The following is a 12,557-nucleotide window of genomic DNA, read 5'->3' on the forward strand; positions in this document are numbered from 1 at the left end:
TGCATTTTGGTTAGTTAAAGCAAGCCAGAATATAAACAGTGAATGGCAGGGCCCCGAGGAGTGTTATTGAACAATGAGACCTTGGGGTACAAGTACATGTTCCCTAAAAGTGGTGACACAGGTTGACAGAGTGATGAAGAGGGTACGTGATATGCTTGCCTTCATTGGCCAAGGCATTGCATATAGGAGTTGGGACATCATGTTACAATTGTACAAATCATCGGTTAGACTGTAGTTGGAGTATTGTGTGCAGTTTTGGTTGCCATGCCAGAGGAAGGTGGTGATTAAGCTGGAGAGGCTGCAGAAAAGAGTCACAGGAATGTTGCCAGGACTGAAGTGCTTGAGTTACAAGGAGCGACTGGGTCGGTTGGGACTGTTTCCTCTGGAGTGAACAGGCTGAAGGGTGACCTTGCAGAGGTTTATGTTATTATGAGGGGCATTGATTGGGTAGATAATCAGTCATTTTCCCAGGGTAGAACTGAAATTAGAAGGCATAGGTTTAAGATGTGAGGGGAAAGATTTAAAGGGGATCTGAGGAGCAAGTTTTTCTACACAGAGGGTTGTGGATATATGGAATGAGCTGCGAGTAGAGGTGGGTACAATTACAATGTTTGAAAGACATTTGGACAGGTACGTGGATAGGAAAGGTTTAGAGGGATATGGGCCAAATGTGGGCAAATGCAGTTAGCCTAGATAGACACATTGGTCGGCAAGGACGAGTTGGAGCAAAAGGTCTGTTTCCATGGTGTATTATTCTATGAATCTAGGGCAATCAAATTGTGAAGATTTTTTGCTGTGTTTGTCCATTTATGCTTGTGTGGTATTATGCAGGTCAGCATTCAGTGGTCTTTGCTCCATAAAGATATCCAATCAAGAATAATCAATAATTTGAAGATTCTTAATTTTAGTTGACAGGCAAATTTTCAAACCCCATATCAGAATTAGTAAAGCAATGACCAATATGATGTTGCTTTTCAGTTCACCGATTAAGATCAGGAACTCCTTAAAATCAAGGCAAGATGGAATCTGGGACTGTACAAAACAAGAATCCGTCTGCTTCTGAGGAATCTGCTGGTGTGTTGGGCCGCGATGAACCAAAAAAGATGACTCGAGAGGACTGGAGAAAAAAGAAAGAATTAGAAGAGCAAAGAAAGCTTGGTAATGCTCCAGCAGAAGTTGATGAAGAAGGAAAGTAAGTGACTAACATTTAAATTTAAAACATTTACTTTTAAATTTGCTGTCAGAGGGAGAAACCCACTGAATGATCAGTTTTTGTTTTGCAGACTAGGGCAGAAAGTGCATGTCAATATGTATTTGATCATTTTGCTTTGAAAGGACGAAACTGTAAGGCTGATATTCGTAGTCCTTGGAGATGGAATGGTAGAAATATGGAAGGTTTTCAGCATTATTCACTGCATTCATATTTTTCAGTTACCGATTATTCAGTATGTTTGGTTTTCTTCAGTTGTAGCATACATGTTATTTAATGTATGGGATCAATAATGTTTCTTGCACTGCTTAAGTGTTAAGCTATTGAATTAAAGTGCCTGATTCACTTTCCTAAAAGATTGAAAAAGTCTGAACTTGGAACCGTTGTGCTACTTTATTACTACTAGCAGGTCTTCAGAGGCATTCCTCACAATGAGTTGGGCGCACTGTACAAATATGCAGAAATAATTTTGATGGGCTGATTAACTTTGGGGAGTTGGTCTTGAGGCTTGGACGCCTTGGCTTTTGTCCAAGAGTCTTGGAGAAGGGTGCCATTAGAACTCTGCAGTAATATTGAGGACCTGGGGACATTAGAGCAATCCTGTTATCTGCCAATCCTCAAAGTCTGAGATTACCAGAAACTGCCCATAAGTAATGTAGTTTACATCTTTGTGAGCATGAGGAGGTTCTGATGTACTAGAGGATTTGGAAAGGAACACCTGAGCATTGGAATTGTTGGGATCTGGTACTTGGACCTAGCACTAATAGAATGGTAGCCCAAACCAACTATGTCTTCAAGAATATCTGTTACCATGATCATCTCGTTTTCTATTTTTATAATCTTGCCTAAAGCACTTGTGTGTAATTTTCTGCTTTTATATTGGGTTAAAAAGCATTGACTAATGCCACACGTGGCATGTGTTAGAAACACACAATTGGTGAAACAGTCAACTTATTATTTATAATAAAATTATGCATTATTGAATAAATTTTTCAAAGTTTATTACTTATCAATTTACAATTTTTCTCATGAGCTTACTTATACTTCAAAAATAGCTTGAAATTTTTAAAGTTATGGAACCAAAAGTAGTTAATTTAAAAGTTAGCTTTAGCCATCAACAAAGATTCTTCAAAGCTTCTGATGCTGTTTGCATTTTTATCTCATTTTGTTCTGTCTACTCATTAGTTAGATTGAGCACTTTGCCAGTGAGTATTGCTGGGGTATGATGTTCTGACCTGGTCAAAACACTCTCTCCAGCATAATGGAGATGGCACATTGGATGATAGCAGTCACCACTTGGATTCTTAAGTAAAATAAAAATGTTCGTATTTCACTAGCAGCTTAGTGTGAAGTGAAATGTAAAATGTTGTGTTATTTTATGATGCACCTTGGAGAATTCAGGGGTATTCCACACTGTATCTCAAATGAAGGAGCAGATTTTTCACCTACTAGTAGGCTTTTGCCAGTTTTGTGTAACAATCTATTAATAAAGGTATGTTAAGTGCTTGTAGGGGATTTCCATTCATTTCTTTCTTTGTTGGGTCAGCCTGACCTCCTCCATTTCTGACATACCATTGCAATATAGTTGTGATGTTCCTTTTTGGACATTGTCCTTGGTTAGCTTAAAAAAAACTCTTAATCCATGTTTTTAAAACAAAATGTGGACTACTAAACTTTTTGTTTTCATTTGTGCCCAACAGAGACATCAACCCACACATTCCTCAGTATATATCATCAGTTCCATGGTACATTGATCCTTCCAAAAGACCAACTCTCAAACATCAAAGGCCGCAACTTGAGAAAGAAAAGAAATTCAATTTGATTGGAGAGTGGTACAAGAAAGGTATACAGGAGGTATGTAAGGTGCATCTACATTTGCTTTTATGTGGAATTTTTAATTTCATTATATTAAAAGAAAATGAGAATAAGTACAATTGTAGAGATCTTCAAGCATTTTTAATGGGGCACAACATTTGTTAAATATTCTTGTAAAAAGATGAAAGGGAAGAACTTCAACTGGCTGGTACTGAAGTAGACTGAGTATTCTAAAACTGCAAGCATTGAATGGCACTAAGCAGGCAATCAATTAATTTCAAGTTTAAAAACACAGGGAAGACGGATTTCTTTAGCAATTAAGTGTGACCCCCCCCCCGAAAACGTCTCTGGAAAAGTAGACTAAATTTTGTTCCACAGTGCATCAATGTGGCTCAGCTGAGATGGTGCAATGTTAGCTTCAGCCAAATAACATTTGTTTTGTAACCTGTAAATCGCTTCAACTAATTGTAGATTAACTTTATGAGTGGTCCCTGAAGCTAAAATCTGTCTTGCCAAAAAAACTCCCCTTTTTTTTATTGTAGTTTGAGTGTTGCTAAGTTATAGTGAAGTAATGGAAAATTTGGAACTTTTTCTTGATTTAGTGCTAATTTGCACTGCAGAGATACAGCATAGTATTTGTGTCTCCTTTAAGCTATTTGCATGGCTCTATAAGCAGTGGAGGATGTGTTCTACTTCGATAATGTTGTGTTGTACAAAATTAATTTGTTATGGGCTTAACTATGGTATTTGTAAAGCATTCAGGAGATAAAGTGTTAATGTGTACTCTTTTACTCAGGGTCCCTTGGTTACCAAATACCGGAGAGGTGCATGTGAAAATTGTGGAGCACTAACACATGTGAAAAAAGATTGCATGGAAGTAAGTGACACTTGGTTGTACTTTTGCGTAAATTATTTTCTTGGGGCTTTTCTGCTGATACAGTTTTACAACAGGGATATCAGAATGAGAAATTATTTATGAAGGCCTGTATCTGTAGAGGTGTACAGTTTCCAGAAAATAATTGGCCAGATTGTGATGGATCCAGCCTTCACTTATTGAACTTGAGTTTCCAAACATATCCTGAAGCAGTTCTAATCATTTTAGTAGGGTATGTAACTTTACGTTGCCTCTGCCTACTTGTAGCTAATTCACCCAAACAAAAAGCACACTACAAACTAAGTTCTGTATGTTTTGCTGCTGTGCGTTTTTTTTGGTTCAGAATCCTGCATTAGGCAAGTCACCATCTGATATACCTTGTAGAAGTGTGAATGGGTTTGGAATAAATTGGGAAGGTGGTAGAATACCCTCTCTGGATGAGTTCATTCCTTCAATCACATTCATACTGTGGCTGCGGTGCCACCATATATAAAATGCACTGCAATTACATATTTGCACTCTACCAGCTGCATATCCCAAGCCTGCATCCTCTACCGTTAACAAAGGTAAGCAGGTGAATGGGAACATCACCACCTGTAGTTTATCTTACAGGTTACAGCTACCCTAACATTAAAGGTCCTTCATAGTCACTGTAACTCTCCACACATTGGCATTGTGGTTATGTTCCCCAGGAGGCAACAGTTCAAGAAGGTGGCTTACTGCCATCTTCTCAAGGGCAGTTAAGAATGGGTGATGTTTGTATCCTTTAAGAATGAATAAGTAAAAGTATGGTTTAAGGTTAATTACCAGCCTAATCTAAAACTGTTACATTGATTAAAGAAAACAGAGTTGCTGCAGAATGTAATTGGTATTGGTTTATTATTGCCACTTGTACCAAGGTACAGTGAAAAACTCGTCTTGCATACCGTTCATACAGATCAATTCATTACACAGTGCAGTTACATTGGGTTAGTACAGAGTGTATTGACGTAGTACTGGTAAAAATAATAACAGTACACAGTTATTATAAGGTCCAATGTGTATTCTTGGTTTAACTAAGTATTGAATTTGTTTAAAACCCTGGGTTGTTTGCCTCCCATTTGCATCTGAGTATTGTATGCCATCTAGTTTTCTGCACTGATCATTTTCTATTTGTGAAGATCTGAAATTAATTTTTTTTGAGAAATTAAAATACTTCCAGTTGTAAATTTTTGGTGAAATTACAGCTTTTCTTTAAAAAAAAAACTACTATTGCCTGCTTGCAGCTGGTTTGCTCAAATTCTGTTTTGTAGTGTTCTCTCTAATGTTCTTTTTTTTGAATAGAGACCCAGAAAAGTAGGAGCAAAATTTACAGGTATCAACATTGCTGCAGATGAGCACATACAGCCAACACTTTCATTTGACTATGATGGAAAGCGTGATCGTTGGAATGGTTATGATTCAGAGGAACACATGAGGATTGTGGAGGAATATTCAAAAGTTGACTTGGTTTGTGATAGAATATATTATTGAATTTCTATTTAGCCTTGTAGAAGAATAGCTGTGTAAACACATTGCAATAGCTCAAAAGTGATTTTTATTAAATTATGTGTAAAACTACCTATTAATTGATCACAGCATTTGGATTCAATTGTATCTGGTTGTGTACAACATCCGGATCTCTTACAAATTTTTTAAATGTGTTACACCAACATTTTTTAATTCTAAAGCACAGTTTCCAAAATTATCCTCTGACATTAATTTGAAAGTGTGCTTTTTCAGCCCTGTCATTTCAGAGGGTGTGACTGACTATGGCGTTGTTTATGGTGTGGTATCGTCAATGATCAAAACATGTTTGGATACCATTTATTTTAATGCCCATGTTGTTTGGGGAAGTACATTTCCATTTAAGGAAATTGTGGAAGTCCTACAGATTTAAACTATGACTCTGATTTTTAGAATAAAAAGATGATGGTGAAGTTTAGATGCAATTTCTGAAGGATGGGAAAGGAATCGGCAAAGTACTATTTTAAAAAAATCTGTGTTAAAAATGATTTTGTTAACACTTTTTTTTGTGCTTTAGCTTTACCATCTTTCACATTTTACTAATGGTTGAGGAGAAATGGAGGTTATTGCACGAGGATACTATTGGCCCAGATCCTGCTGTAGAATTAAGAGTTTGTCATTGCTCAGTGTTGTTAAGAATAAACTTCCGGTGTTCATACTTGCAGTAAAACATGAAAATTAAGGAAATTGCTGTTGGAGCTACCCAACTCTCCTTCAAGCACTCAGTAGCAGTTCCTCCCAGAGAGGCATTGCATTGAAATATGTGAAGACCATGAAGTTTCTATGCCTATTCACTAAATGCTACAGAAAAAAAATTAGAGCATGTTCATTCAATCTTAAGTAGCTTTTTAAAAGGTCACAATTACCATCAAATAAGCTTACTGGAACTAAAAATTAATATTTGTATGTGAGGAGTCTTATTCTTTCAGATTTTAATCATACTTAAGTTTAAAGGAGCAAAATAGAAACTTTTTTTAAGACTTTTGTAGTCTGTCACCATCTTAGTACCATATTTCTGTTTTGTCTCCAGGTTATGGAAAGGTACAGAAACAACAGGGTTGTCATAGTGAGGGATTTTAACTTCCCCAGTATTGATTGGAACTTCTTTGATACAAGAGGCTTAGATGGAGTGGGATTTCTTCAGTGCATCTAGGAGGGGTTCTTGCAACAGTATGTGGAGAGTCCAATTGGAGGTGAAAACATACTGGATGTGGTTTTGAGAAATGAGCCAGGCCAAGTGACAGACCCTGATAGTGGGTGAACATTTTGGGAACAGTGACCACAATTCATTATTTTTAATAGTTATGAGTAAGGATAAAATCAGATCTTGTGGAAAGCTACTAAATTGGGGGAGGGCAAATTATAATAGGATAAGACAGGAGCTAAGGGGCGTTATTAGGAGCAGCTGCTGTTGGACAAGTCCATGCCTGACGTGGGGGTTGTTTAAAGACCAACTGATCAGAGTTCAGGATTGATATGTCCTGGTAAGGACTAAGGATGGTAAGGGAACCTTGGATGACCAGAGAGGTCCTACATTTAGTCAGGAAGAAAAAGGAAGCATATGTAAGGTTTAAGAAGCCAAAATCAGACTGGGCCCTTGTAGAATTATAAAGATAGCAGGAAAGCGCTCAAGCAGGCCAAAAGGTGCCATGAAATGTCCTTGGCGAGCAAGATCAAGGAGAATCCCAAGGCACTTTATACATATTAAGAAAAAAGATAACTAAGGAGAGGGTAGGTCCACTCAAGGATAAAGGAGGGAATTGGTGCTTGGGCTTGTGGCAAGTAGCTGAGGTACTAAACGGTACTTTACGTTGGTATTTACCAAGCAGAAGGATTTGGAGGACAGTGAAGGCAGAGTCGGGTGTGATAATGTGCTGGGAGATTTTGAGATTGAGGAGGAGGTAATGCTGGGTCTTCTGAAAAGCATTAAGGTGGATGTCCCCAGGGCCTGATGGCATATCTCCCAGAATATTGAAAGAAGCAAGTGAGGAGGTTGCTGGGGCTTTGTCAAAGATCTTGTGTCCTCACTAGCAACAGATGAGGTCCCAGAGTTTTGATCCAGAGTAGCACATCCCAGAGTAGCAAAAGTTGTGCCTTTGTTCAAGAAAGGAAATAGGGATAATCCAGGTAAATGTAGGTCGGTGAACCTCTTCTCAGTTGTAGGAAATTATTAGAGTGGATACTGAGGGATAGGATCTGCGTTCATTTGAAAAGGCATGGCCTGCTTAGGGGCAGTCAGCATGGCTTTGTGCGGGGCAGGTCAAAGCCATGCCTTACAAACTTTGAGTTTTTTGAAGAAGTGACAAAGGAACTTGATGAGGTTAAGGCAGTGGACATTATCTACATGGACTTTAGTAAGGCATGTGATAAGGTCCCTCATGGTAGGTTGGTTCAGAAGATAAAGATGCATGGGATCCAGGGTGAATTGCAAGTTTGGATTCAGAACTAGCTTGCTCATAGAAGTCAGAGTAGGGGTGGAAGGGTGTTATTCTGGCTGGAGATCCGTAACCGGTGGTGTTCCACAAGGATCTGTGCTGGGACCTCTGTTGTTTGTGATATATATCAATGATATGGATGAAAATATAGATGGGTGGATTAGCAAGTTTGTGGATGACTATTGGTGGATTGTGGACTGTGTGAAGGACTATCAAAGAATACAATGGGTTATAGATCAGTTGTAGATATGGGCAGAGAAGTGGCAGATGAAGTTTAATCTGGGCAAGTGTGAGGTATTGCTTTTTGGGAGGTCAAATGAAAGGAGAAAATATACAGTTAATGGTAGACCCCTTAATAACATTGAGGTACAGAGGGGTTTTTGGGTCCAGGTCCATAGTTCACTGAAAGTGGCTATGCAAGTGAATAAGGTGGTAAAGAAAGTGTATGGCATGTTTGCCTTCATTGGTAGGGGTGTTATGAGTATGAGAGTAAGGAAGTCATGCTGCAGCTACATAAAACTTGAGTCAGACTGCACTTGACGATTGTGTGCAGTTCTGGTCGCCTGATTATAGGAAGGATGTGGAGACGGTCCAGAAGAGGTTTACCAGGATGCTGCCTGGATTAGAGGGTATGAGCTACAAGGACAAGTTGGACAAACTTGGGTTATTCTCCCTAGAGTATTGGAGGCTGAAGGGAGACCTGATAGAGGTTTTTAAAATTATGTGGCATAGATAGGGTAGACAGTCTGAATCTTTTCCCCAGGGTAGAAATGTCAAACACCAAAGGACATGCTTTTAAGGTTAGAGGGAGGAGGTTTAAAGGTGACATGAGGGACAAGTTTTTTTTTACACAGAGTGGTAACTACCTGGAATAGGTTTCCAAGGGTAGTAGTGGAAGCAGGTACTTTGGTGGAGTTTAAGAAGCTTTTGGGTAGACGTGAATATGAAGGGAATGGAGGGATATGGATGATACACAGGAGGAGGACATTTAATATAAATTGGCATCAAGATTGGCACAACATCGTGGGCCTAATGGCCTGTCCAGTGCTGTACTGTTCTATGTTCTCATATGATTTAACATTGTACTGAGTAATCTGACTTAGACTCCATGTGGGAGACACACTGATGCTTCCACTATTGCAACAGACTGCTGTTCCTCCTGTAAAGAGGGTGGTTTGCTGCTTTGACCACAAGACCTGCTGCAAAACTCCAAAGGAAGTCCTTGGGCAGGTTCATTCCCCACTGAATGCAAAATCTGTGGCAATGAGTCCTGACCTGGAAAAAGCTCTTCACTTTAAAGTGCTGGAGGCAAATTGCATTGCGGTGGAGGGGGAAGGAGGGGGAAGGGGGGGGGGGGGGAAAGAAAAAAAAGAAAAGCTGAAGTGTTATGTTGTGTGCCCTGTAGATGGAGCTAAATGCATGCCTTATCACTTGTACCTCTCTACTTGGTTGATGAATTGCAATGGAGAGAGCTTTCGTATTGTATTGCTGTTACATTCGTATTGCTTTTGCATCTTTCTATTTGCACAGAATTTGGGTTCTTTGATAAATAATTGATATGAGTGATTTTTGGTATAATAGATCACTGTTAATATAGTCAAATAGGTGAGACTTCCCTGCTGAAAAGATAACCTCAGCTCCCAGAGGTGGGTAGGTTTTGTCAAGTCAGCAATTAAATGCAAAAAAATATGTAATAAGAACTGAACCTGTTGTGACCAATTCACTCACTAGAAGTGGATCTGCCCTTCTTGCCAATTGATCAATGATATCCTGTAGCCTGTGATTGTCTTCCTCACTATCAATGACACCACCAATATTCATGTCTTCTGCAAATTTACTACTCTTACCTCTTGCATTCACATCTAAATTGTCTATTTAAAAGGAAACACTCAGGGGCCCCAACAATCCCTGTGGTACACTAATGGTCACAGGCTGCTAATCACAAAATCAACCTTTCACTATCACATTCTGCCTCCTATTAAAGGTCAATTCTGGATCCATTTTTCCAACTTGCCTTGGATCCCTGGGCTCTAAACTTTTTGCCATGCCATTGCCCTTAGTAATTGTATAATAATAATAAAAAAAAGAGCACCTGGAGAAGTCGACATGCTTTCTGCAAAGTATAGTGAACTTGAAGTCCTTTCTGGTCACAGTTAAAATGATGTTAAATCTTTTTAGGCCAAGCGGACTCTTAAAGCTCAGAAACTGCAGGAAGAGCTAGCATCTGGGAAGTTGGTGGACTATGTGGTGAGTATGATAACCCAGAAGCACTACATCTAATGCTTTGACATTGTGTTATTTGCTCGTGCCAAGACTAGGCAGAAGGTATTTCTGCAAATGACTATGATCATATAACAGTTTTGATGCAAAGGTTGGTGTGACAGAAATGGGTTTCCATCCAAGGAGTGCTGTTACCAATACCAAGAAGGAAGGAGCTCTTGAATTGGAGTGGGCTTTGCTTGAAGTGGGCTAGGATGAATGTTTGTGTCATACTTGCTTCTAAGCTTGAAGTTACTTCTCAGGTTGTTAAGATGTTCCAGCTTTCTGATTTATTCATGAATCATCTATTCACTGCATGGAAGAGGGAATTTTTGGCTCAGATGTAAAGTTAGTCTATGACTAATATCTCAGTACTAAGTAAATGTAATGCTTAGTGATTACCTCCTCTGTCTTGGCTTCATTCAAACCTTGTGTAACCGCATTTGTAATTCCTTTGTAAATGATTGGGCTCTAGCCCTTGCTGTGAAACCTTTAGTCACTACAAGCATAAATTGTGTAACATGAGAATTACATTCAGCCTCTTCTAGAATTCCTCTTCGAGGTAATGTTCAGGGTCAGAACAAGTGAAGAAATTTAAGTGGCTTATTTTTAGTTAATTAACTTTATTTGAAGAGGAGCCATTTGTATAATCTCCTTCCTCGTTATTTGCTTTGTAAATATCTTATTGAGCCTCTGCAATTTGTAGTTTCCAATCTCTGTGTAATACATACACATAGCCTTCTGAACTAGATGTATGTGTTTTGACATTTACAATCCTCCTATTTGGTCAATACTCAAAGAAAGTAAATTGAAGGCATACATAAATTGCTTTATTTTTATTTGATTTTTATGTACTTTCAAATTTTTTCAACTGTTGTTGAAATCCCAAAGGAAGTCTGATACAGAACTGCAGATGCTGGAAATACGTGTAGCACTTTTAACTATTGCTATTCGGCATATATTTCAAATAAAAATTTCCAGATAACAAACCTTCTATAATAAAAATACTCAGTAGACCACACAGCATTGGCAAAGTGAAAAATGTTTTGGGTCAATAACCTTTCATCAAAACTAAGCTTCTATTGTTCGCCTACTGTATGCACAGCATGTGAAATGTCACTAGTGACAAAATGCCTGTGTGACCAACCGGAAAGCATTTGTTAGTTTAAAAAAAAGATAATAAAAGCAACATTTCAACAAGAAATATGTATAGTCTTGTTACTGAAATAACAGAAAATTTATTACTGTTAATACAAGGCTACTCCATAGAATGGATATAAATCTATAGTTACTGTTGTGTAATTGTGCTGTGTGGTTGATCTATATTTCTTTTTATTACTGTAGAATTCTTCAAGATCTCAGTGGGGAGAAGAGGACCATAATTCAGGAGTATGCGTTTTAATTAAATGGAAAATTTTCTGATAAATCTTCCGCATTTAATTTGGAACAATCTGCAAAGTATTTCTGTTTGGAATTAGTGTCATATACAATTTTCATTCTTCCACTTTTTTCACTTTCCATTCCTGATTTGTGCTCTAGTCTTGTTCAACAGGGGCAAGGAGGCATTCTTCATTTTACTTTTAGGAGCCTTGACACTATGGAGGGCATCTCAGCTATGAAATTGATCTGTAGTGCCTTAATGCAGTCCTTGACTGGTATACCTTGAGTCGCTTGATACCGATCAGGAGGATAAGCTGAGGCCTTCCTCCAGCCAACCCAATTAAAGCAATTCTACTTCTAGCTGACTTTGACTTGAAATCTTCCTCTTCTGCATTCCAGTGTTTTGCATTTATCCTTGCAACCATCTGAGAATAATGCACAAATAATACTAATTAGATTAAAAACAAAGGTGAACAATTTTATATTTAATTGCTAAATTAATTATTACACTTGTTCAAAGTCCAATTTATTCCTCATAGATAATCCATTGTACTAATAGAGCAAAAAGGGTAGTTTTGTTTTTTGGGAGTTGACAAGAACACAAACAAATGAGTTGATAATATGATGGATGACTCTGCTGAAAATTGTTTTTTGATGGAGGTCTGGCGTATCATTGAACTTTGTTATTTCAGGAAAAGGACAACAGTGAAGATGAGGATGAAGATAAGTATGCTGATGATATTGATATGCCTGGGCAAAACTTCGACTCCAAGAGAAGAATTACAGTTAGAAATCTCCGCATTCGTGAGGACATTGCAAAAGTATGAATATACAACGCTTATGTTTAGTTTTAAGCACAATCTTTTCTAATCTTCATGTAGACCTCTTTGCTGAACGGTATCATTTACTGGTATTAGGGTCTTAGATAAAATGGCTGCAACTTGTTTATGCTTCCAGGGTACAGACTGAGATATTTTCCTCACTTAAAGATAAATTTCATATTCCTTTTGAATGGACTTGAGCTGTTCCCTGTATCATG

General features: G+C 38.2%; 1 protein-coding gene across 1 annotated transcript in view; it reads left to right on the plus strand.

The window, feature by feature from the left end:
• Window positions 1–12,557, plus strand: part of slu7 (SLU7 homolog, splicing factor) — a 41,529-nt gene that overhangs the window by 14,429 nt on the left and 14,543 nt on the right. The window contains exons 2-8 of the mRNA XM_052013717.1: window positions 979–1,192; window positions 2,911–3,064; window positions 3,822–3,902; window positions 5,223–5,387; window positions 10,058–10,126; window positions 11,483–11,527; window positions 12,211–12,339. Coding sequence (XP_051869677.1) covers window positions 1,020–1,192; window positions 2,911–3,064; window positions 3,822–3,902; window positions 5,223–5,387; window positions 10,058–10,126; window positions 11,483–11,527; window positions 12,211–12,339 — 816 coding nt within the window. The 5' untranslated portion in view covers window positions 979–1,019. The remainder of the gene's footprint in view (window positions 1–978; window positions 1,193–2,910; window positions 3,065–3,821; window positions 3,903–5,222; window positions 5,388–10,057; window positions 10,127–11,482; window positions 11,528–12,210; window positions 12,340–12,557) is intronic.

Source organism: Pristis pectinata, chromosome 4 (assembly GCF_009764475.1).
Source record: "Pristis pectinata isolate sPriPec2 chromosome 4, sPriPec2.1.pri, whole genome shotgun sequence".
Lineage (NCBI taxonomy): Eukaryota > Metazoa > Chordata > Chondrichthyes > Rhinopristiformes > Pristidae > Pristis > Pristis pectinata.